The sequence below is a fragment of the Dendrobates tinctorius genome, unplaced genomic scaffold (assembly GCF_039654945.1).
Source record: "Dendrobates tinctorius isolate UK_male_01 unplaced genomic scaffold, ASM3965494v1 ptg000187l, whole genome shotgun sequence".
In the NCBI taxonomy this organism is placed as follows: Eukaryota; Metazoa; Chordata; class Amphibia; order Anura; family Dendrobatidae; genus Dendrobates; species Dendrobates tinctorius.
This window is the reverse complement of record NW_027361854.1, coordinates 4,551,631-4,577,397: the sequence shown is the minus strand read 5'-3', so window position 1 is coordinate 4,577,397 and position 25,767 is coordinate 4,551,631. Positions and strand designations below refer to the sequence as shown.

The 25,767-nt window shown below is 47.6% G+C and overlaps 1 protein-coding gene across 2 annotated transcripts in view; it reads left to right on the top strand.

Moving 5' to 3' along the window:
- The window catches only part of TIMELESS (timeless circadian regulator), a 166,486-nt gene that overhangs the window by 88,154 nt on the left and 52,565 nt on the right, over positions 1 to 25,767 (top strand). For both annotated transcript variants that reach the window (XM_073552242.1, XM_073552241.1), the window contains one exon: positions 23,623 to 23,824. In XM_073552242.1, the coding sequence (XP_073408343.1) occupies positions 23,623 to 23,824 (202 nt within the window). The remainder of the gene's footprint in view (positions 1 to 23,622; positions 23,825 to 25,767) is intronic.

Genomic DNA, 25,767 nt, shown 5'->3' with positions numbered 1-25,767 from the left:
GAAACATAGAGAACACCCGGATAAGCGTTTTGCAATGCAAAAAGCGCTGCAAGCAAAGTATCCGTTTCCTCCTGAGCTCCATAAGGGTTGGGTAGAGTCGCCAGTAGTGGACCCACCGGTATCACGTTTAGCATCAAGATCGCTATTGTCGATACCCAGTGTTTCTTCTATAAAGGACCCAACTGATCGCCTCATGGACGGGCTTGCCCGCTCGGTATATGAGGCAGCAGGGTCGGCTCTGGCCCCCTCCTTTGCGGCAACTTGGGTGGCTAAAGCCATGGTTTCGTGGGGGGACGCTCTGTATAAGGCCCTCCAAGACAAGGATCTGCCCGCGGAGGTCTTGGAGGTGGCAAATCAGATATCAGGAGCGAGTGATTATCTTGTCAGCGCCTCACTGGACGCGGCCGAGTGTTCGGCTGTGGCGGCAGCGAATGCGATCGCCATTAGGCGTGCATTATGGCTGAGGCTGTGGAAAGCGGATTCTATCTCTAAAAAATCCTTAACCTCATTGCCTTTTCAGGGCAATCGGCTGTTCGGTGAGAAGCTGGATAGGCTTATCTCAGAAGCCACAGGGGGGAGAAGTAGTTTCCTCCCGCAGCAGAGAAGTTGCCCGGCATTCAGGCAAACGCAGAGGCGTTTTCGACCCTTTCGTAGCCCCTGGGGGGGGACTTCGGCCAGGGCATACTCCTCCGCAAACGATGGCCAGAGTAGGGAAAAGCAAGCCTCTTACAGGGCCAATCCGCTGGGTAGAGGCCGAGGCCGTTTGCCCAGAGCGAGGGGGGCCAGGTCCCAAAAACCTCCAGCTAAATGACTGGAGGCGCTCCGTACCTACGGACGACAGAGTGGGCGGACGCCTACTAGGGTTCAGCCACGTTTGGGTCGCAGTGACACGCGACACTTGGGTGGCAGAACTAATATCGTCCGGGTACAAGATAGAGTTTGTCGGACGGCCACCAACAGCGATTCTTCCGTTCCCGACTTTCCAAGACAGATTCGCAGGCGGAAAGTTTGTTACAGGCTATAATGACGCTACAGCGCAAAGGGGTCATCGCCCCAGTGCCGCAGGGCGAAGAGTCGCAGGGGTTTTACTCCAATCTGTTTTCGGTCCCCAAAAAAGACGGGACTGTGAGGCCAGTACTGGATCTAAAGATCCTGAACAGATTCATCAGGGTCAGGCGATTCCGGATGGAGTCCCTCCGCTCGGTCATTGCAGCCATGGATCCAGGGGAATTCCTGGCCTCGATCGATGTGCAGGATGCATATCTGCATATTCCGATATTTCCCCCACACCAGAGGTTCCTGCGATTTGCGATCGGAGGACGTCATTTCCAATTTGTGGCTCTGCCCTTCGGCTTAGCCACTGCCCCCAGAGTCTTTACAAAGATAATGGCGGTGGTTATGGCCATCCTGCATGCACGGGGCATAACGGTGTTACCTTACCTGGACGACCTTTTGGTAAAGGGGCCGTCGTTTCAGGAGTGCCAGGACAATGTCAGTATCACTCTGGATACCCTGGTCCGTCTGGGCTGGTTGATCAATCAAAGCAAGTCGTCCTTGGTTCCAGCCCAAAGAATCGTGTTCCTAGGCATGATTTTCGACACCTCCCGGGGGCTGGTGATCCTCCCTCAGGACAAGGCGCAAAAAATCAAGCAAGGGGTACGGAACCTTCTACAGCCGGGCACCAGATCCATCCGGTACGGCATGAGTGTGTTGGGCAGAATGGTGGCGGCGATGGAAGCAATCCCGTTTGCCCAGTTCCATCTCCGTCCGCTTCAGCATGCGCTCTTGACAGCATGGGATCGGAGGCTGCTGTCTCTCAGTCATCGGTGCAAGTTGTCTCCGCTGGTACGAGGTTCACTCCGGTGGTGGACTCGCGACTCGTCTCTGGTCCAGGGGAAACCCTTTCCCCCGGAACAATGGTTGGTGGTGACGACCGATGCAAGCCTGCAAGGTTGGGGAGCAGTTTTCCAGAGTCACATAGCCCAGGGGCGGTGGTCCGTTCAGGAGATAGTTCTCCCGATCAACATTCTGGAGATACGGGCAATACGATTGGCCCTGCAACATTTCCAGTGTTTCCTGAGACACCGGCCGGTGCGCATCCAGTCGGACAATGCTACAGCAGTAGCATATGTCAACCATCAAGGGGGCACGCGCAGCCAGGCAGCCATGCGCGAGGTCGGACTGGTACTGCGTTGGGCAGAGAAGAACCGCGTGGTAATTTCAGCGGTGCACATTCCAGGAGTCGAAAACTGGGCGGCAGATTTTCTCAGCCGACAGGGGGTCGCGGCAGGGGAATGGTCCCTGCACCCCGAGATCTTTCAGCAGATCTGCCAACGGTGGGGGACACCAGACGTGGACCTTATGGCATCCAGAGAGAATGCCAAAGTACAAAGGTTTGTCGCTCGATCCCTCGATCCGCAGGCAATCGCAGCAGACGCTCTGGTGCTCCCGTGGAGCCAGTTTCGTCTCCCGTACTTGTTCCTCCCGCTGCCGCTGCTTCCAAGAGTTATCAGGAAAATAAGGAGAGAGAAGGTTCCAGCAATTCTGCTGGCCCCAGACTGGCCCCGGCGGGCCTGGTATGCGGATCTGGTCCAACTAGTGGTGGACGTACCCTGGCGTCTTCCAGATCGGCCGGACTTACTGTCCCAGGGGCCGATCTGCCATCCGAACTTAGGGGCCCTGTGTTTGACGGCGTGGCCATTGAATCTTGGCTGTTAACACAGGCAGGATTCAGGCGCGATGTGGCGGCCACGATGGTGAGTGCCCGAAAGCCTTCCTCGGCGAGAGTATATCATCGAACTTGGGAAGTTTTTTTCCGTTGGTGTAGGGATCGTGAAGTGGCTCCTCTGTTTTTTTCGATCCCCAACGTACTGGCTTTTCTACAGGCAGGGCTGGACGCAGGGTTGGCTCCGAGTTCGCTCAGAACGCAAATCTCGGCCCTGTCGGTGCTTTTCCAACGAAAAGTCGCTTCCGTCTGGCAGGTTAGGACGTTTATGCAAGGGGTCGCACATTTAGTACCCCCCTATAAGGCGCCGACGGAATCATGGGACCTGAACTTGGTGCTCAGGGCCCTTCAGGAGGCTCCTTTCGAACCATTGCAAGAGGTCTCCTTGCCTTACCTGTCCAGAAAGGTCGTTTTTCTAGTAGCTATAACGTCTATTAGGCGGGTTTCGGAATTGGCGGCCTTATCTTGTAAACCGCCGTTCCTGACCTTTTATAAAGATAAGGTAGTTTTAAGGCCAGCTCCTCCCTTCTTGCCGAAGGTTGTGTCTGCATTTCATATCAACGAAGACATTGTCTTACCCTCGTTTTGCCCGGCACCGGTGCACAGGGTAGAGAAGGCTTTGCACACCCTGGATCTGGTAAGAGCTCTTAGAAGGTATGTGACAAGGACAGCGCCATTCCGCCAGACAGACTCTCTATTCGTGGTTCCAGAGGGGCGGCGGAAGGGGCTCGCTGCGTCCAGAGCGACTTTGGCCAGATGGGTTCGCCTGACGGTCCAAGAAGCTTATCAAATCAGTGGCACGCCGGTTCCGGCAGGGATCAAGGCTCACTCGGCACGGGCAGTGGGTGCCTCATGGGCACTGCGACACCAGGCTTCAGCGGAGCAGGTATGCAAAGCAGCTACCTGGTCCAGTTTGCATACGTTTGTCAAACATTATAACGTACATACCCAGGCATCCTCGGATGCAAGCCTGGGAAGAAAGATTCTCCAGGCAGCAGTTGCTCACCTCTAATCAGGGGCGCAAATTAGCATGGATTGGGTGAGCTAAGATCCCGCCCAGAGGACTGCTTTAGAACGTCCCACAGTCTCTGTGTCCCCCAATGAGACGAAGGAGAAACATGGATTTTTGTGAGTACTCACCGTAAAATCCTTTTCTCCGAGACGCTCATTGGGGGACACAGCACCCACCCTATCAGCCAGTTGGCATTTACTTATTTTGAGTTATACAAATCCTTGTACAAGGTTTAGGGTGGCCCCCTTTTTTCAGACATATAGTTTCTTGCCTGAGTTTAAGGCGCGTTCTCCTACTGCTTATGCACTAAACTGAGTTACGCCCGGCCTAGGGGCGAGGGTGTATGCGGCGGAGGAGGAGCTAACTCTTTTTTTGTACACTTAGTGTCGGCCTCCAGACGGCAGAAGCACACACCCACAGTCTCACAGTCTCTGTGTCCCCCAATGAGCGTCTCGGAGAAAAGGATTTTACGGTGAGTACTCACAAAAATCCATGTTTTTTTCACAAAAAAAAATACTTCAGGCTCAATTTTTTTTTTATTTTACCAAGGGTAACAGGAGAAATTGGACTGCAAAAGTTATTGTGCAGTTTGTCCTGAGTACGCTGATACCTGATATGTGGGGGGAAACAACTGTTTCGGCGCATGGCAGAGCTCAGAAGGAAAGGAGCGCCGTTTGACTTTTTCAATGCAAAATTGGCTGGAATTCAGATCGGACGCCATGTCACGTTTGGAGAGCCCCTGATGTACCTAAACAGTGGAAACCCCCCACAAGTGACCCCATTTTGGAAACTAGACCCCCCAAGGAACTTATCTAGATATGTGGTGAGAACTTTGAACCCACAAGGGCTTCACAGAAGTTTATAACGTACAGCGGTACAATTAAAAAGTCATTTTTTCCACAAAAATGATATTTTCACCCCCAATTTTTATTTTTCCAAGGATAACCGGACCCTAAAAATTATTGTGCAATTTGTCCTGAGTACGCGGATACCCCATATGTGGGTGTAAACGACTATTTGGGCGCATGGCAGAGCTCAGAAGGGAAGCAGCGCCATTTGACGTTTTTGGCTGGAATTGAGATCGGACACCATGTCGCGTTTGGAAAGCCCCTGACGTACCAAAACAGTGAAAACCCCCAATAAATGACACCATTTTGGAAACTAGACCCCCTAAGGAACTTATCTACATGTGTGGTGAGCACTTTGAACCCCCCAGTGCTTCACAGAAGTTTATAACGACCGGGAGTGAAAATAAAAAATCGTATTTTTTCCACAAACATGATCATTTAGTCCCCAATTTTTTTATTTTCCCAAGGGTAACAGGAGAAATTGGACCCCAAATGTTGTTGTCCAATTTGTCCTGAGTACGCTGATACCCCATATGTGGGAGAAAACTACTGTATGGGCACACGTCGGGGCTCGGAAGGGAAGTAGTGACGTTTTGGAATGCAGACTTTGATGGAATGCTCTGCGGGTGACATGTTGCCTTTGGAGAGTCCCTAATGTACCTAAACAGTGGAAACTCCCCACAAATGACACCATTTTGGAAACTAGACCCCCTAAGTGTTAGGAATCTGGGTTCTATGCTGCCTATGCGGGAATCCAGGTTCTCACATTTGTCTCCAGAGGCCAAGTCCTTTTTTCCAACTTCTGAGCATGCCCACGGGACGAGCTCCCATTGGAGTTCAGGAGTCAGGTGCTCAGGTCCTACTCCTGATTCCATTGGCTTAGCTCAGGGCTCTGGAGATTTCTGGCAGGTCCCGTACGCTATAAAAAGTGCACATGGCCGCTATGCCATGCGCTAGTATTTTCATACTGCTGCTGTATGTATGGTGACAGATGCTTGGACTGGTGACTGACTTATTAAGAAACCCCTTCCCTCTGATAATACAATTGTGTGAGTTATTGGGCAGCCACCAGTAGCAGCGCCAGTGCGCTCCAGCTATTCCTGTCTCAGCAGCTAGCGTCCTGCATCGCGCCAGTGATATCGCGGTGTCTCCGCTGAGGCTCCGTTCACACCGCGCTGCTATTGCAGTTCCTCGAGCGTTCACAGTTGCGACGTCTCGCACCTCTTTTCACAGTAGGTCTTGTCGGAGTAGTTCTGACATTTAAGGCTGCTCCAGTGACCCTTTATTACCGTGTCGCTGTTGTTCTGTGGCTTAAACAGACACAGCGTTTTTGTGTACTTTAAGGTTGCGGCTCTGTGTCCTAACAGAGTTTGCTTCAGTACACTCTGGGTGCAGTTAACCCCGTGCACTTTAATGCCATAGTGCTCTGCCTCTCTAGCAGCGGTCATATCACCTGCCGCACGGTGGACCCCGAGTGGCGAAGGCACTTTATTTATTTTTTTTTTTTTAGTGCCTTCCGCCACTCCTAACATAAAGGAACTTATCTAGATGTGTGGTGAGCACTTTGAACCCCCAAGGGCTTCACAGATGTTTATAATGCCCGGGCATGAAAATAAAAAAATCGTATTTTTTCCACAAACATGATCATTTAGTCCCCAATTTTTTTATTTTCCCAAAGGGTAACAGGAGAATTTGGACCCCAAAAGTTGTTGTACAATTTGTCCTGAGTACGCTGATGCCCCATATGTGGGAGAAAACTACCGTATGGGCACACGTTGGGCCTCGGAAGGGAAGTAGTGACGTTTTGGAATGCAGACTTTAATGGAATGGTCTGCGGGTGTCATGTGCGTTTGGAGAGCCCCTGATGTACCTAAACTATTGACTCCCCACAAGTGACCCCATTTTGGAAACTAGACCCCCCCACGGAACTTATCTAGATGTGTGGTGAGCACTTTGAACCCCCAAGTGCTTCACAGAAGTTTATAACGCCCGGGCGTGAAAATAAAAAAAATCATTTTTTTTCCACAAAAATGATATTTTTGCCCCCAATTTTTTATTTTCCTAAGGGTAACAGGAGAAATTGGACCCCAAAAGTTGTTTTGCAATTTGTCCTGAGTAGGCTGATACCCTATATGTGGGGGTAAAACACTGTTTGGGCGCATGGCAGAGCTTGGAAGGGAAGGAGCACCATTTGACTTTTTCAACGCAGAATTGGCTGGAATTGAGATCAGACGCCATGTTACATTTGGAGAGCACCTGATGTGCCCAAACAGTGGAAACCCCCCAATTATAACTCCAACCCTAACCCCAACACACCCCTAACCCTAATCTCAGCCCTAACCCTAGCCCTTATGGGAAAATGGAAATAAATACATTTTCTTTTAATTTTATTATTTTTCCCTAACTAAGGGGGTGATAGCGGGGGGTTTAATTTACTATTTATGGCGGTTTTTATTTTTGGCAGCTGTCATACGCTAAAAGACGCTTTTTATTGTAAAAATTGTTTTTGAATCACCACATTTTGAGAGCTATAATTTTTCCCTATTTTGACCCACCGAGTCATGTGAGGTCTTATTTTTTGCGGACGAGTTGACGTTTTTATTGGTATAATTTTCGGGCACGTGACATTTTTTGATCGCTTTTTATTCCAATTTTTGGGACGCAGAATGAACAAAAACCAGCATTTCATGAATTTCTTTTGGGGGGTGCGTGTACACCGTTTCGCTTGCGGTAAAATTGATAAAGCCCTTTTATTCTTCGGGTCAGTACTGTTACAGCGATACCTCATTTAGGTAGTTTTTTTATGTTTGGCGCTTTTATGCAATGAAAACAATTTTATATAAAAAAAAAATAATAATTTTTGCATCGCTTTTTTCTGCGAGCTATAACTTTTTTATTTTTTTGCTGATGATGCTGTGTGGCGGCTCGTTTTTTGCGGGACAAGATGACGTTTTCAGCGGTACCATGGATATTTCTATGCGACTTTTTGATCGCGCGTTATTGCACTTTTTGTTCGACGGTATGATAATAAATCATTATTTTTTGCTTCGTTTTTTTTTTTAAGGGGTTCGCTAAAGGGGTTAACTAATGGGACAGTTTTATAGGGCAGGTCGTTATGGACGCGGCGATACCAATATGTGTACTTTTATTGTTTTTTGTTTGTTTTTTTTCGAAAAAATGAATTTATTAGGGAATTTTTTTTTTTAAATTTAGCGATTTTTTTTTTTTTTTTTTTTTTTTTTTTTTTCATTACTTTTACACTTTTTTTTTTTTTTTTTTTAACTTTATTACATTGTCACAGGTTGGACATCACTGTCCTGTGACAGATCGCTGATCTGTCACATCACAGATCACTGTGGCAGATAAGCGATCTGTCACAGGCACTACACAGGCTTCCTCCTTGCCTGCGCTTTGCAGGCATGAGGAAGCCAGCTCCCTGCAGGCCCCCGAAGGTCCCCGTCGCCATCTTGGATTCGGGGACCTGCAGGGATAGAGCCCCCCGCAGCAGCGCTGCACATTGCGCTGCTGTGGGGGGCTCAGGGAAGCACGGAGGGAGCCCCCTCCCTGCCGATGCTTCCCTTTAACCCCCGGTACACCGCGATCGTGTTTGATCGCGGTGTGCAGGGGGTTAACGTGTCGGGGGCGGTCCGTGACCGCCCCTGACACATTGTGCCGGGTGTCAGCTGTGATAATCAGCTGACATCCGGCCGCGATCAGCGGCGCTCACCACGTGGGTGCCGCTGATCGCTGTGACGTACTATCCCATCCCTGGGAATTAAGTCCCAGGGCACATGGACGGGATAGTACGTCACATGGGAGTAAGGGGTTAAATGAGTATCAGCTTTATTTGTGCAACAAAAGACACACATAGAGAACAGAACAAATATATTATATCAATAGATAAGACACACTGTAGGTTCATAACCCAGAACAATGAAAAAACAAGACCAGTAACCCTAAGGTAATCAAGAAGCCAATGGGAAAACTGTTGCAGGGTAAGTATATCGTACAAGTGAACAATTATCAGTGAAGCTAGGCTGTGTCTGTGAAAAACACTCAGCCAATACTATAATAATTCACAGATGGCAATATAGTATTGCACTCTAGCCCAAAAGGGGGATCCCATAATGCCAAAAGAGGGGGATGCAGTAATGAGATGAACAAATTAAGTAAAAATATTCCTGAAAAAGTACCTGCGTAAGTATTATTGTGCCAAAAGTAATACAATCCCCACTTCGGAATTAGGGTTAATAACACCATACCATATACCCTAAGGGTCAGGAGTGATATGTATTAACGGAGTTTCACAGAAAAAAATCCACCATGCGTTATTTACATTGCACTTAGCCCACAAATATAAATATTGCTTATCATGGTGTAATCAAAAGGGTGTGCTGGCCCGGATACCCCTATGCGCGTTTCGCGGTATGAATACCACTTCCTTGGGGAAACTGTATACTGTGAAACGTGCGTTGAAGTATCTGGGCCAAGCACACCCTTTTGATTACGCCATGATGGGTATGTTTTTTTTTTTTTTTTTTTTTTTAAATCAGATAAATTTTTATTGCATAACAAAATACAAAACAACAAACATATTCAATCTGTCAACAGTAGACAAGTTATGAATTTTTCAATGTCTTCCCCATTCCTTTCCCCCGCCCCCCTTCCCTCTATAAAGGACATATATAATTATTCAAATAAAAATACACAGTAATGCAGCATAGATCTTCCAAGGTCAGCACCTCTCCGCCCTGGGATTCCATATTGTTTCAAAGGTACCATCCCTTTTCCTTTTAGCATATATACTCTTTTCTATATCCATAATGTAGTCAGACTGCCTATAGAACTCCCGCATTGTCGGTGGTTCTTCACTAATCCAACATCTGGCAATCAATTTCCTCGCAATATACAACAGTCTAACTATTGCTAGTTTATGACAACTCGATACCCCAATCTCCTCAACATACCCCAAAATACATATCAGAGGGTCCCTTTAAATTCTACAGTTATATACCCTTCCAATAGCGACCGTCACTTCCACCCAAAACGTATTTAATTTTGGACATTGCCATAGCATGTGAACAATCCCAGCCCCTTCGGTCCGACACCTCTAGCATTCGGAGGTTTGTCTCAACCCGGTTTTGTATAGCTTATCTGGAGTCCTATACGCTCTATGGAGCACATCTAACTGCGAAAGTCTGGCCGGTTCGCTCAGTGATACCTTAGGTATATACTCCATTATTGTTTCCCATTTATCTTCCTCTATATCCCATACCTCTTTTTCCCATTTCTCTTTTGCTTTAATTGGATATCTTTGAAGGAAGGCAAACAGTAGATCCCTATATATACCTGAAACAACACCTGTCGTTCCCCCTTTTGCACAGACATAGTTTACCAGAATATCTGCCTGAACTCTCATATTAACTATTTTACTCTGAGTTCTGTAAGCGTGGTGAAATTGCCTGTACTGAAACCAACAGATCTCCAGCAGTCCATAAACCTCCTGTAGTTTTTCAAAAGGTAACAACTCCTGCCTGTCCTGTACCTGGCCAGTGTAACATATTCCCAAACCCTTCCAAATTTAAGTCCCCCATTTTGACAAACTCCGGTAGATTATAATTTTGCATTATTGGAGAGAAGTCAGTTAGATATTCTACCCCCCTAATCTTAATTTCCTCCCACACCTTATGGATCAGTAAACAAGTGGGGTAGATCAGTCCTAATTTCCTAAAGCCTCCTGCTTTCAGGCCCTGGATCAGTGGGCTCCTATCTAAAACAGGGGCCAAGACCCTTTGTGTTGAACCCATATTATCAATGTCTCTCCATCCCCTTATATGTTGCCCCTGCGCAGCTAGCTAGTAAATCCAAGTGTTCGGAAGTGCCAAGCCCCCTTCATCGTTAGGTCTCTGCAGAATTTCCAGTCGAAGCCTTGCCTGTTTTTTCCCCCAAACCAGATCTCTGAAAATGGAACTAATGGTATGAAACCATTTGGGAATCCAGATAGGGGCATTATGTAGCACATATAGTAGCTTAGGCATTAAAATCATCTTGACCAAATAGATTCTCCCCACCATTGAGATATGCAGTCTGCTCCATGTCCCTATTTTGTTTCTGAATTTCCCTAACAGTGGAATCAGATTGAGATCAATATAACTAGAAAGTGGAAGCGACACCTGAACACCCAAGTATTTAAATCTCTGAACCACCGCCAGTTTCGCACCCTCTCCCCCCAACATGAGCTCATCCTCCCCACCATCAACTGCCATAATAATGGACTTCTCCCAGTTAATGAATAAGCCTGACATATTCCCGAATGTTTTAAGAATGTTCATTACACCCAACAATGAATCTCCAGAGTCCTCCAAGAAGAGCAGCACGTCATCTGCATACAAAGCCATATTCTCTTCTATCCTCCCATATTTAAATCCCTTGACTGAGGCCGCATTTCTAATTTTCTGTGCCAGGGGCTCCACTGCCAATGCAAAAAGTAGCGGGGACAGCAGACACCCCTGCCTAGTCCCTCTGTGAAGGCCGAAACTGTCTGACAATTGCCCATTAAATTCTTAGCAGTCGGAGATGTATATAATAACTGAATCCATGAAATAAAAGTTTACCCAAACCCTAAACTCTTCAATACTTCCCGTAGATACCCCCATTCGACACTATCAAACGCTTTATGCACATCCAATGATACCAACACCCTACGACCCCCATTGTCTGACGGCAGCTGCAAATTCAAGAATAGTCTGCGTAGATTAATTGCTGTGGACTTATTTGGCATGAAGCCAGATTGATCCGGATGAACCAGATCCTGGATCACACTCGTCAATCGGTTAGCCAGGACTTTAGCAAGAATCTTAACATCCGCCGTCAGCAACGAGATGGGTCGATATGACTCGGCTAACTCCGGATCCTTACCCTCCTTTGGAATAACCACCACCTCCCTCATGGACATCGGCAGCTCCCCTTCCTTCCGTGCCTCCTCAAAAACTGCCTTCAACTGAGTCATTGTCATCCCCTTTAATTGCTACTTCTCCCAGAAGGCCATCCGCCCCAGGGGCCCTATTATTGGTCATTGACATGATGGCAGATTCAATCTCCTCTTCTGTTATGGGCTCTTCCAACCTAAGTCTGTCACACTCTTTAATATTAGGGAGTCTCGCCCTCTCAAGAAAATCTTTAATGCCCCCAACTGGAGCCTCCAATCCAGATGTCTACAACTTTTTATAAAACTTCCCAAATTCTGCCAAGATATCCCCTGTTGTTTCCAGCAGTACTCCCTCATCCGTCCTTAATTTGTACACATATGAAGAATCTCTGTGCCGCCGACACCACTGAAAGTGTCCCACTTTCTCGTTTGCCTTATTGGGGGACACAGAGACCATGGGTGTATGCTGCTGCCACTAGGAGGCTGACACTATGCACAAAAAAGGTTAGCTCCTCCTCCGCAGTGTACACCCCACCGACCGGCAGGGAATTCCTCAGTTTAGCTTAGTGTCAGTAGGAGGTGGACACGGGTCTTTCATTAGACCCATATCTACCTCGTCGTGCGTCGTTCCTTTACAGGTTCTACGGAGGGATACAGAGTGAAAAGTCACATCTGTACTCCCACATGGAGTCTGCGAGTACGGCGTGTACTGCCACCCCGTATCCTTGCAGTTCTCCGCGGCAGGACCAGCCAGACGGACGCCGACACCAAGACGTGCCAGCGACTCCAGGGGTCCTTGTCGCCAGTCTCCCTCCCACTCGCCTACCAGAGCCTGTCGGTTAGATGAGACGCAGGAGTTCTTCAGTCCCAGGTAACGGATCGGGGATGGGTGAGTATGGATTTTTTATTTTTATTTACCTGGCTGCCCATTCCCGACGGACAGGGGGTGCGCCTCTTCAATGGCACAGGGAGCGGGCGCTGCGGTCGCTCGCAGTCGCCCTACGCCCATAGGCACACCATGCTCCATATTGCTGGCCCCCGCGTTCCCCCCCTTCCCTCCCCCCTTTCTGGGGACAGGGAGTACAGGGCCTCTTCCTCTCCTTCCCTTGGACGCGGCTTCCGGCGGCCGCGGCGTCCTTTTTCCGACCTCCGCGCCAACCCCCTGCTGACAGGCGGCCGCCGCAACTAATTTAGGCCCCGGCTTTAGTTCGGGCCTACCGCAGCGTCGCGGCCACGCCCCCCGCCCCTTCTAAGCGGGCTTCTCTCCCGCTCTTCCCAGGCCCTCCCACCGCCTGTCCTTCACCTGCCCAGCCTGCTATTGGCCAGAGGGCAGAGAGTTTTAACCCTGTGGTGTGCTCCGCCCTCCCTCCTCTCCTGGACGCGCGCTCTTTCTCAGGCAGGCGCCATTTTCCCAGCCTGTCAGCCGGACACCAGCTCGTCACCGGATATCACCATCTGCCAGCTGGTTTTTCGCTCAGGTGGTCTGTCGGCCGGATTTCGCTCTGACCCGCATCCACTGACAGGTCGCAGAGCATCGCTTCTGGGGACACCGGACCGTGAGTAGCTCTGCACTGCAGACTGACCCTTCTCCGCCCTCTGTCCCCCAACCTTCCGGCACTACCTCAGCTTTTCACTATGTCTAACTTCAGCCTGACGCCGTCCAGGGGCCATCTACTGCCCCAGGTGAGGGTGAACCCCCCCACGCCTGGCTGGGCCTCCTCTCTATCTCAATCAGTGGCAGACCTCACCAAGGTGTCTCAGTCCCTGGTGACCGTTCTGGATACGTTGCCCCTGGACTCTTCGGCAGGGCCAAGCAGGTACCAAGTTATTCCATCTGAGTCAGCCAGCGTTAGTCGCAAAAGACCCAGCCGGAATCCTCTCCTCGCCCCATCTCACCGCATAGCCCTTCTCAGCAGCCTCCCACTCGGGCCTCCTCTCCCGAGTCAGGTGAAGCGCTTTCGGACAGGTCATCTGAGGGGATTTTAGAGCTGGATTCAGACCAGGATGCAAACATGAAGTTCACAGTGCAGAACCTCATTGCAGCGATCCATCATACCTTCGATATTGCTGACTCCCCTGCGAAATCAGATCAGGAGGTTTCGTTCAGACGGGCAGAAACTCCCTCCAGGGTATTTCCTTTCCATTCCGAGTTTGGAAAGATTTTTACCAGGGAAAGAGAGGATCCGACCAGACGCTTTCAAAGAGGAAAGCGTCTCGGCGTACTCTATCCATTCGCTAAGGAGCTCACGGACAACTGGTCTGCTTCTCCCTCGGTGGATCCGCCCGTGTCCAGGCTTTCCAATAATACGGTTCTCCCGCTTTCAGGTGTGGCGTCCCTAAAGGATTCTAATGACAGGATTATAGAATCCCTGGCGAAGTCTGCCTTCGAAGCGGCTTCAGCGGCGGTATGTCCAAGCTTGGCTTCTTCCTGGGCAGCAAAGGCCATAGCCACGTGGGCAGACTACCTTCGTCAGGGCATCTTGGATAAAGCGCAACCGGAGCGTTTGGCCGATCTCGCCAATCAGATCTTCCATGCGGGGGTCTATCTTCTTTCCGCTTCCTTGGATGCCGCATCCTGCGCAGTTCAGGCGTCAAGCAACGTAGTTGCAATTCGACGTACAATTTGGCTAAAGGCCTGGCAAGCGGACTTGTCTTCTAAAAAGTCCCTCACTAACCTGCCTTTTCAGGGGTGCGCCTCTTTGGGTCCCAATCGGACCAGATTATTAAGGACGCCTCTGGAGGCACGAGTTCACTCCTCCCTCAGTCCAAGCCTCGCAGTCCTCCACTAAGGCGTCAGTTTCGACCCTTTCGGGCTTTCCGCCGTTTCAATACGGCAGACAACTCCAGCCAACAGAGACCGCAGGCTCGCCAGGATAGAAAGTTTCCTTCAGACCCACTCCTTCCTGGTGATCCCACTCTTCCCAGGGCAGACCGTCCAGATCTAGATCTGGACGGTCTACTTCAGCATGACTATCGTCGGGCACTCGAGGGGTCCTTCCATTTGGGAGATCGGCTTCCTTCAGGGACGTTTGGCTGGCCTCCGTAGAGGAAGCTTGGGTCAGGGAGGTCGTATCCTCCGGATACAAGATAGAGTTCGTCTCTCTTCCACGGGATCGTTTCTTCGAATCCCAGCCTCCAAAAGATCCAGCCTTGATCTCGGGGTTCTCTACGGCTATCGCCTCTCTCCTCAGTTCCGGGGTGATTGTGCCCTTTCCCGAATCGGAGCGCTTCACAAGGTTCTATTCGAACCTGTTTGTAGTGCCGAAAAAAAAAAAAACGGCGCAGCTCGACCCATCTTGGTTCTCAAGCCGCTCAACAAGAGGGTCCGCCTTCGCCACTTCCGCATGGAGTCGCTTCGCTCGGTCATCGCTTCCATGGAGGAGCAGGAATTCATGTGCTCAATAGACATCCAAGATGTCTATTTACATGTTCCAATTTTCTCCGGACATCAGAAGTTACTGCGTCTCGCGATTCGGCAGCACCACTACCAGTTCGTCGCACTGCCCTTCGGTCTTGCCACCGCTCCCAGAGTCTTCACTAAGATCATGGCTGCGTTGTTGGCTTCATTGAAGGTCAGAGGTCTCGTTCTTTTCCCGTACCTCAACGATATTCTGATCAAAGCTCCCTCATTTCAACAGGCTCACCAAAGTTTGTCAATCGTCCTGGACACTCTTTCCAATTTCGGGTGGATCATCAACAGGAAAAAGTCCTCTCTGATTCCTACCCAACCTCTGGTCTTTCTAGGCGGCCTACGGTTCGACACTCGTCGGTCAAGGGTCTTTCTCCCACAAGAGAAGATTCTCTCCCTGCAGCAGGAAGTACGATCGCTGCAGATCACACGACTCCCGTCCCTCCGTAAAGCCATGAGGGTCCTGGGAAAGATGGTGGCGGCGATAGAGGCAGTTCCCTTTGTCCAATTTCATGCCAGACCTCTCCTGCAGGCCATTCTGTCGAGGTGGAACAGATCGCCTCTGTCCCTGGATTGCCCTGTTCATCTTTCATACCGGATCAAGCGGTCCCTCAACTGGTGGTTGACGTCGCCTCTCATTCTATCGGGTCGTTCCTTTCTTCCCATTCACTGGCAGATAGTAACAGCAGATGCCAGTCTCCTCGGCTGGGGGGCAGTGTTCCGCAACCACACGGTTCAGGGCCGATGGTCGGATCGGGATTCAGCTCTGCCGATCAACGTCCTAGAGATTCGAGCGATCCATCTGGCTCTCGTTCACTGGGAGAAACTCCTCAAGGGACTGCCTGTCCGGATTCAGACAGACAATGCCACAGCGGTGGCGTATGTCAACCGCCAAGGGGGGACACAGAGTGTCTCAGCTCTGGCGGAGGTGTCCAAGATTCTTCTTTGGGCGGAGATCTCCGTTCCGACAATCCCCGCGGTATACATTCCCGGCGTAGACAACTGGGCCGCCGATTTTCTCAGCCGGGAGGGCCTCGCGGCGGGGGAGTGGTCCCTACATCCGGAGGTGTTTCTTCTGCTCTTCCGTCGGTGGGGCACCCCGGACGTAGACCTCCTGGCGTCTCGCCTCAACAGGAAAGTCCCACAGTTTGTTTCCAGGTCTCGAGACACTCTGGCAGTGGGCGCCGACACTCTGGCCGTTCCTTGGTCGCAGTTCGAACTCCCCTACCTGTTCCCTCCCCTGCCTCTTCTGCCCAAGCTGTTGAAGAAGATCAAGGCAGAAGGAATTCCAGTCATTCTCCTTGCCCCGAATTGGCCCAGAAGGTCTTGGTTCGCGGACATTGTCAACCTTCTCGCGGACGCCCCCTGGAAGCTTCCAGACAGAACAGATCTGCTGTCTCAAGGTCCGATTTGCCACCCCAATTCTCGGCCGCTCATTTTAACGGCGTTGCTGTTGAGACCGAGGTTTTGAAACAAGCAGGATTTTCCAACCAAGTAATTCAGGCCATGATCCGAGCCAGAAAGCCATCTTCTTCCAAGATCTACTACCGTACTTGGAAGGCCTATTTCACTTGGTGTGAGTCCTATGGCTTCGCGCCCATGTCTTTTTCGCTCCCTTCAATCCTAGCGTTTCTTCAGGCAGGACTGGATGCGGGGCTTGCCCTCAGTTCCTTGAAAGGTCAGGTTTCGGCACTGTCCATTTTGTTTCAAAAGACGTTGGCTTCCTGTCCTCAGGTCAAGACCTTTCTTCAGGGCGTGGCTCACACGGTTCCGCCGTACCGGGCGCCCGTGGATCCATGGGACCTTAATCTGGTTCTAGGGGTTCTGCAAGGTCCTCCCTTTGAACCTATCAGAGATATTTCCCTTTCTCTCCTTTCTTGGAAGGTAGCCTTTCTGGTGGCCCTCACTTCCGTCCGGCGCGTGTCGGAATTGGCAGCTCTTTCTTGCCAATCTCCCTTCCTGGTACTTCACCATGATAAGGTGGTTCTACAGCCTCCGCCCTCTTTCCATCCAAAGGTGGTGTCTTCGTTTCACCTCAAGGAGGAGATCGTTCTGCCGTCCTTCTGTCCGAGTCCCGCTCATTCCCGAGAGCGGTCCTTCAACAAGCTGGATCTGGTTAGGGCGATAAGGGTCTATCTGTCTAGGACGACTCCCTTCCAAAAGACAGTCGCTTTTCATTATTCCAGACGGGGCGCGGAAAGGTCTCCCGGCGTCAAAGGCCACTGTTGCTCGCTGGATCAAATCGGCAATTTTGGAAGCCTACCGAGTTAAGCGTCGCGGAGCCCCTCCGGGATCAGGGCCCACTCTACTCGGGCAGTGGGTGCCTCCTGGGCGGTACGCCACAGAGCTTCTGTGCTGCAGCTTTGCAAAGCTGCATCCTGCTCATCGGTTCACACGTTTGTGAAATGCTGCAGAGTCCACACCTACGCTTCGGCGGACGCCAGCCTAGGTAGAAGGATTCTGCAGGCGGCGGTGGTGAGTCCGCTGGCCTGATGGAAGTTTGTTTCCCACCCCAGGGACTGCTTTGGGACGTCCCATGGTCTCTGTGTCCCCCAATAAGGCGAACGAGAAAACAGGATTTTTAAGTTGCTTACCGTAAAATCTGTTTCTCGGAGCCTTCATTGGGGGACACAGCACCCTCCCAAGTTCTACAACTCCTGTCCTTATGTTTGTTGGTTATTTACAGTTGAGTTGTCTGTTCTGTTTTTCAATCTATTCTGTTGCTTCTCCTACTGCTTTCTCACTAACTGAGGAATTCCCTGCCGGTCGGTGGGGTGTACACTGCGGAGGAGGAGCTAACTTTTTTCTGCATAGTGTCAGCCTCCTAGTGGCAGCAGCATACACCCATGGTATCTGTGTCCCCCAATGAAGGCTCCGAGAAACAGATTTTACGGTAAGCAACTTAAAAATCCTGTTTTTTCTCCCTCATTAAAATTGCGTTTTCTGGAAAGCTCTCCATCTCTCCGCCTTCTTCCAGTATAACTTATTAACTGCTTCCTGGGCCCCCCAAGCCTTCTCTGATTTTCCTCCGATGGGTCCGCCACCATATCTATCTCCGCCCTCTCCAATGACTCCACAATCGACTTATCCTTTAATCTACTGTAGTTTTAGATTTACACTTAGATATTTCCCGAAAGAAGAGGCCTCTCAGAAAGGCTTTCATGGCATCCCAAACCACCCGTTTACTAGCACTACCTTCACTGACCTGCTAGTATTCTTTCATCTCCCTTTCTATGATGTCCATATTTATATGTTCGAACCATAAGGGATGCATTCTTCATCGCCCCCCTCGCCCCATCCCCCCCATCGTCAGTTCAATAAGCTTATGATCCGAAATTATCCTTGGGAGATATTCCACCCCACAGACCGTCCGTGTCATTACCTCCTTGCCCAACGCTATATCTATCCTTAAGAGGGACCCATGAGTCGTAGAGTAACAGGGGTAACAAACTTCATTCTCGTTTCTTACTCTCCAGAGATCCACCATCCCCAATTCCCTCGTGAACATACCAAATGGTGATAGTTTCTTTGCCCCTTTACCCACTCCCTTTTTATGCCTGTCCCATCCTTCATCAATTACATTATTAAAGTCTCCGATAAGCAGCAGCGGTAATCCCATTCCCTTCTTAAATAAGTCAAATATTTCCCGGATCTTAGTCCTCAAGAATGGGGGCGGTATATACATAGCCGCCACACACATCAGCTGCCCATAGATTCGACAGATTAAAAAAAACATTGTCCTTCACTGTCCACATGACTCTCCACCTCCTCAAATGGCGTAGATTTCTCTATAAGCAGGAAGACCCCTCTGGCGTATGAAGAATATGTGGAGTGATACACCTTCCCAATCCACCTCCTTTGTAATATCTCCACCTTTTCCCTCAGTAAATGCGTCGCCTGAAGGCATATCACATCTGGCCCCCTCTTTCTAATATATTCCAGAATTGCCGCCCTCCGTGTCCCTTCAGACAATCCTCTTATATTCCAGCTGAGTATTTTAATTTTATCCCCCATCATGTATACTCAGGTGGATAATTTCCCAGACCCCATGAAATAGACCACTGCTGCATGTGCTTTTTGAAACTTGTTCCTGAACAACAAACCTCCACTCCACCCTCCCCAACATTTAACACTACAATAGCCCATAAACATATATTTGATATATATTCAACCTCTCCTCTCGGAGAGTGGGTAAACCTGATACTGATTGCCCTCTTAACATTATCTCTAAGTTGCTGTCAATCAAGCACACCCCAGCAACTCCTCCACATATACAAATCTATAATATGTGGTTTTTTTAACATAAAACCCCTGACGAAGCCACAATCGGTGGCGACACGCATCAGGTCTCAGGACGCTCGAGCTCCACTTCTGATTGGAAATTAGTGCATAACCAAACTAAGGTCGAGCATTGCCTTCCCTTTATGCGACTATTTTTTAGCCAATTCCACTGTATTTCAATGCGCTTGGTCAAACATGATAGTCTGAGCGGTTGTTAGGGAAATACATGCACTTCTAAGGGATTTGATCAATAACATTGCATCAGCATGTTATATAGGCCAGATACTGTTTGTGGGCTTTTTATGCAATTTCTCAAAAAAGAGAAATCTAAAAAAAGGTGTATATCTAGACCTAATATCCTGCTAATGACCCTGAGCAGACACAAATAGTCAGAAGACGTGACCTGTAATATGGCCAGAGTCCTGCATATCTATAAAATATGTTGTCAGTAATACTATATTACTGCTCAGGGTCATTAGCAGGATATTAGGTCTAGATATACACCTTTTTTTAGATCTTAGATCTTATTTTGTGTTTGTACTGTCATAGAATTGTCATGCATTTGGCTCTCAAAGTCATCAGGATCGTCATGGGACATTATGGTTTATTATCTTCTTGGCGAGGAATATTCTTGGTGAGGAATATTGTTAGTATTTTAATTAATTTACAGGAGACGTTGGTTTCAGTGGATTAGGCATTTGGTGAGTATGGTTTAATTTAGATTCAATAAAGGAGTATTTTTATTTCAAATAAAGGACTCTATTCTTGGTGGGCTTTTTTTGTGCAGTATGACTAGGGGGGTAGTAATGGGGGCGTCTTATAGATGCCTCTCCTTTTCTAACCTCTGGGCTTGATGTCAGCTGACAATACAAAGGTGACATCAACACCACCTAACCATTACCCCACTTGCCACTGCTACAGGGTAAGTGGGAAGAGCAAGGCTACATGCTAGCATTGGGGCATCTTATGAATACACCTTTTCTGGGGCGACTGAGAGCTGATGTTTTTTGTTTGGGAGGAGGTCAATATCCATATCCCCTTCCTAGTGAATTAATATCAGCCTGCAGCTGTCTGCCTAGCCTTTGCTGATTCGAATTTATAGGGGCACCTTAAGTCAATTTTTTTCTGGGATCTCCCTGTAAACTAGACAGTAAAGGCTAAGCAAACGGCTGTGAGCTGATATTAAAGGGGTTGTCCGGGCTTTTCACATAATCTCAGTGCATATCTTGGCTGCAGAATGGTGACAATAAGTAATTTACCTTCTGTCACCAGTTTGCAGGGTTTTGTAGATATCAGTGTCTTGCTTCTGAGAAGAATGTCCAAGGGGGGGGGGTGTTCTGGCATTGAAATGAGAACTGGTCGTTTCCTCCTACTCTAATACGATTTTCCCTCCTCACTATAGTTTCACTTTCCATAGATCACTGTTCAGTGTGTGTCTGGGGCAGGAGCAGCTGGGTGGTTCTGCTCTCTGCACTGAGGCTGCTAGAGGGGGAGGATTTGTTACTGTGTGAGGAGGGCTTGTTCATGTGGACGGGGAGGGCCTGTTGCTATGGAGGGTGGGGTTGTTGCTATAGAGGGCAGGTTTTTAGTAGAGTAGGAGGAAACGATCAGTTCTCATTTCAATGCCAGAACACCCCCCCCCCCCCCCCCATGGACGTTCTGATCAGAAGCAAGAGAGTGATATCTAGAAAACCCTGCAAGCTGGTGACAGAAGGTAAATTACTTATTGTCGTCATTCTGGAGCCCAGATATGCACTGAGATTATGTGAAAAGCCCTGATAACCCCTTTAATAGCCTGTGAATCTTTATGGCTATTGGCTTCTTTCCAGAAAATTAACGTCAGCCCTCAACCGTCAGCTTTCCCCCTCTGCTGGTTATGAACATTATGCAGAAGCCCATGCAATTTTTTATTTATTTTTAACTAACAGTTGCTGTTTGGTTACAGCCTATGTAGGTTCATTCTGTTAATGCTCCTATATAGCCTGGTGACTGTGCATGTGTTTAACTCTTTACTTACCATTTTAGTAATGAGGGTGTCTGGCCTGACACCTCTTCATTTCTAAACCTAGGGCTTTGTGTTAGTGACAGCTGCTTACATCAAGCCGTAATCCTATTACCCTGATGCCACTGCAACAGAATGAAAAAGTAGGTGTTGAACCAAGAAATTACATCATAAAACATTTTTTTTTTTTTTAAATATCTTTATTTAGCTCAAAAAAGCTTATATTGCTGTACAAAAACGCATAGAAAACCATGGCAAAAACGCACCAAAAAATGCGGCAAAACGAGTGTTTTTGCTGTCAAGAGATGTAGAAACCTTGCAGAAATTTCTGCAAGCAAGTACTGAACGTGCACGCTAGGGTGACCGGATCTTATATGGGGGGGAAAAAATGTCAGAATCTTGTTCGTCTGGACCCCACAAAACGATTCCCCTTTCCAGATATTGAGAGAGCCAAAATTTGAGCTCGATCAAACGACGTTAACCCGTGCCGCTCGTCGCTCAAAGTTTGAAAAAATCCAAATTGAGGTATTTTAAGATTTAGGTATTTTGCATAGTCTGTTAGACTATAAAGAATGTGACAACAACATTGCAGAAATAGCCCTGACCAAATTTTCTAACCGTTTGTGGTATTTGAATGCAGAGTTGGTGGGATTATCGTTTTTTGATCCCACCATTACAGACAATGAAAAGTTGTTAATGGCTAATAAATTGCTCAGCAGCACAGATGAACCATCAGAGCACGCTAACCTACATGAGTTGATAATTTTACATAGTTATCTAATCTATTCTAGAGCTTTTGTTAAAGTAGTTTTTGAAACGTCAGAATATAATGCTCGGCATTTGCTTACAACTTGCAGGACATACTGCTTTTGTTCTTCATCTTTTGTCAGAAGGTCGTTAAAGTCGGTTACTTCCTACCTCTTTTCTTTCCTAACTTTTGGATTTACAACCCTAGCGTGCTCTGATGGTTCATCTGTGCTACTGAGCGATAATCCCACCAACTCTGCATTCAAATACCACAAATGGTTCAAAAATTTGGTCAGGGCTATTTCTGCAATGTTGTTGTCACATTCTTTATAGTCTAACAGACTATGCAAAATACCTAAATCTTAAAATACCTCAATTTGGATTTTTTCAAACTTTGAGCGACGAGCGGCACGGGTTAACGTCGTTTGATCGAGCTCAAATTTTGGCTATCTCAATATCTGGAAAGGGGAATCGTTTTGTGGGGTCCAGACGGACAGAATTCCGACATTGATTTTTTGCGGTCACCCTAGTGCACACATAGCCTTAGGGTGAGTGCACACGTTGCGGATTCTGCTGCGGATTTTTCCGTGCGGATTTTACTAAATACGCAGGTCAAATGACCTGCGTTTTACCTGCGGATTTAGTGCGGTTTTCCCCTGCGTTTTGACACCTGGTAATGGAGCAGGTGTCAAATCGCTGCGGATTCCGCACAAAGAATTAACATGCTGTGGATTTAAAACCGCAGCTAATCCACGCGGAAAAATCCGCAGCATGTGCACAGCATTTTTCAATTTCCATTGACTATAAAGATACTGTACAACGCAGCAGAAACTGCTGCGGATCTGCAGGGCCAAAAATCTGCTGCGGATCCGCAGCAGAATCCGCAAAGTGTGCACACACCCTAAGTGTCAACCTCCTGGTGGTAGCAGCATACACACATGGTTTCCTGTATTCACCAATGAAGATCCCTAGAAATTAATTACATGAACATGCTGCCAATTCAACTTACCGTATGTGCAGACCCTGTTCCTGCACGGCGAGACACAGCCATTACAGGGGCACATTTATAGGATTATCTCTGCAAAATAACATTTTTTAGCACATCCAATTGTGGAACTTATTTTTATTCAAAGATCTATTGATTAAAATCAACTTTAATCGTGGGACAACCCCTTTACGTTGGGATAATCTATCTCCCAGACACACGTCCTCTAGATGGCCTCTGTTGCACATCTCCTAGCACGGATTAACACATCAGGTGGGCACAGACAGCTATGAGATGTAGCCCACAAACTGCAGCCATGTAGTCTGATCATTGTTGTACTGAGGCACCATCCTGTCATAGTCTTCTTGTCGTAAGTCCTGGCAACACTCAAATTGATGCTAGCACGACATGCTCTGGGAAAAATAATGTAATGCTCCGTCACAGCAAATTGTCTTCTATTCAGTGATTTAAAAACACATAAGGCTGTGACTAACTGTTTATAGCACTGTATCCAGGACTGTGCTGTGTCATCGAGCTTAGCATGTAAATTATCAGACTTCTGGCACAGGCTTCCAGGAGACTGTCATTTACATGGCATGGGGCTGAAGGGGAAAAATGGTCTTTCTGTCCTTGAAAATGTAAATTATTTAGTTATTGAAAGATATTTTTGGGGATTTTCCTTCAGGTTTGCCAACGCCAATGTGGTGAAGACCTATGTTATACTTCTAAAGAACTATCACCATAATAGCGCACACACCAACCACTGTGTGGTGAAAATGTTACATCGAATAGCATATGATCTGAAAATGGAAGCCTTTCTTTTTCAACTTTCTGTTTTTTGCATTTTTAATCGTATTCTTTGTGATCCTGCTGCTGGTGCCTACAAGGTAAGAGGTTAATACCCCGTGCCACTCAATATATTGATTATATTACACACACTACTGCTATATTTAGACCAGCCCGATTGTGGGCATTAAATGACCATCAATTGGCTTACATGAAAGTTGACCACAATTGTTTGCTTGGTAATACATTTGTTCTGTGTGTAGAAATATGATTGTTCTCTGCAGCACATGTTCTATTTACGCAGTACAATATGCTGCTGAGAACGATGACTTAACTCCTTCTCGACATTTGCAGTATATACACATCATGATTGCAAAATGCAAATTTATATAATTTATACAATGTGATTTTCTGGATTTTATTTTTGATATTCTATCTCTCAATGTTAAAATTAACCTACCCTTAAAATCATAGACTGCTCATGTCTTTGTCAGTGGGCAAACTTACAAAATCAGCAAGGGAGCAAATACTTATTTCCCCCACTGTAATGTCATGGCGATCTCCCGCTCACAGGAGGCTGTGCACCGGTGATTGCCACCTGGTATCTGCGGATTCTGCCCGCACCACTCCCGACATTTAAATCTGTTTCATGCTGCAATAGATATCGATCACAGCATTTAGCAGTCATGCAGAGGAAGGGAGCACCTTCTGCCCTCCGATCAGCACCCCTGCAACGTCATCGTGGGAATTGATCGTTGCCATGTTGTCCCTATGTTGTCATGGCGACATCCGAGTCACCAGAACTAGTAAACTTGCTACACAATGCTCATGCAGAGCTGACAGTTTGTAAAACATAGCAATTATTATTTTAATATAATTTAAGATTAATTATCCAACGGCTCATATACAAAAAAATTAATCCTTTAAAAGATACTTTATTAACCAATCATTAAAAGTTTTTTTTAAAAAACTTCCAAAAACAGGCAAAAAGAATTCTTTGCTGATTTTACAGATCCAGCCACAAAAAATAAAACTGATTCCAACGTCAGGTAGCGGGTCATCAACCTATTTATCCCTATAGGACCCTATATCTCACTCCTACCTGACAGCGGAGGTTGGCACCCTCTTAATACGCAAATGGCGCCCCCGCTCCTCGTTGGTTCTCCCTAATCACCCTGTTGACTCCTATCTAAACAATATCAAAAATGGAGAACAACAGATGGCCGGGTATAAGACATCCCACAAATGATAACACCGTGCCACAAATCACCAAACCAAAATATAAGATGTGAGAATTTGTAACTGGAAAAACTTAAATTATTGGCACATATGTATATAAATTTGCTTTGGGAGAAAATACCCCTAAATATCCCTATTTAATAATCTCCCTGCCTAACAGCGGAGCTTTTTCACCCTACGTTACTCTGGTGCCCCCGCTCCACGTAGGCTGACCCTTACTGACTCCTATACTTCTCACCTATAACAGGGAGGAGGGTGTCAGAACATAGTGGCCAAAAATAAAGGATATAAAGGTTGGAATTATCCCTAAGGAACTCCCCCCAGAACAACTATCCAACTACAGACCAATATACTATTCGGGGAATAGTGATATATCAAAGGCAATTGTAAACAAACGGGGGTAAGGTATCAATCAAACCCGATACACAACCATTAATGCAGTCTAAGCAGCATTAGTATACATTTCTCAAGTCATCGACCGCTGCTGTTGTCTCCATTCCCCCAAAATAGCACCTTTTACATATTGCATCATGCCCCAAAAAAATTATAAATAATAAGCCGTTGATCACTTGGCTCAGATTGCACTATCCCCAATTAATAAACCAGCAAAGTTGATAAATTCATATAAACATATATAAAAACTTAGCTCATGGCCGATGAAATATCACCTCTAAACATATATAAACTTAGCTCATGGCCGATGAAATATCGCCTTGACGCCTTTCCCTCCTATGACAGGAGTTCATCAGGAGGTCCATGATATATGTTCTCCCTCCGAGCACACAGAGTTCCCGCTCTTTAAAAA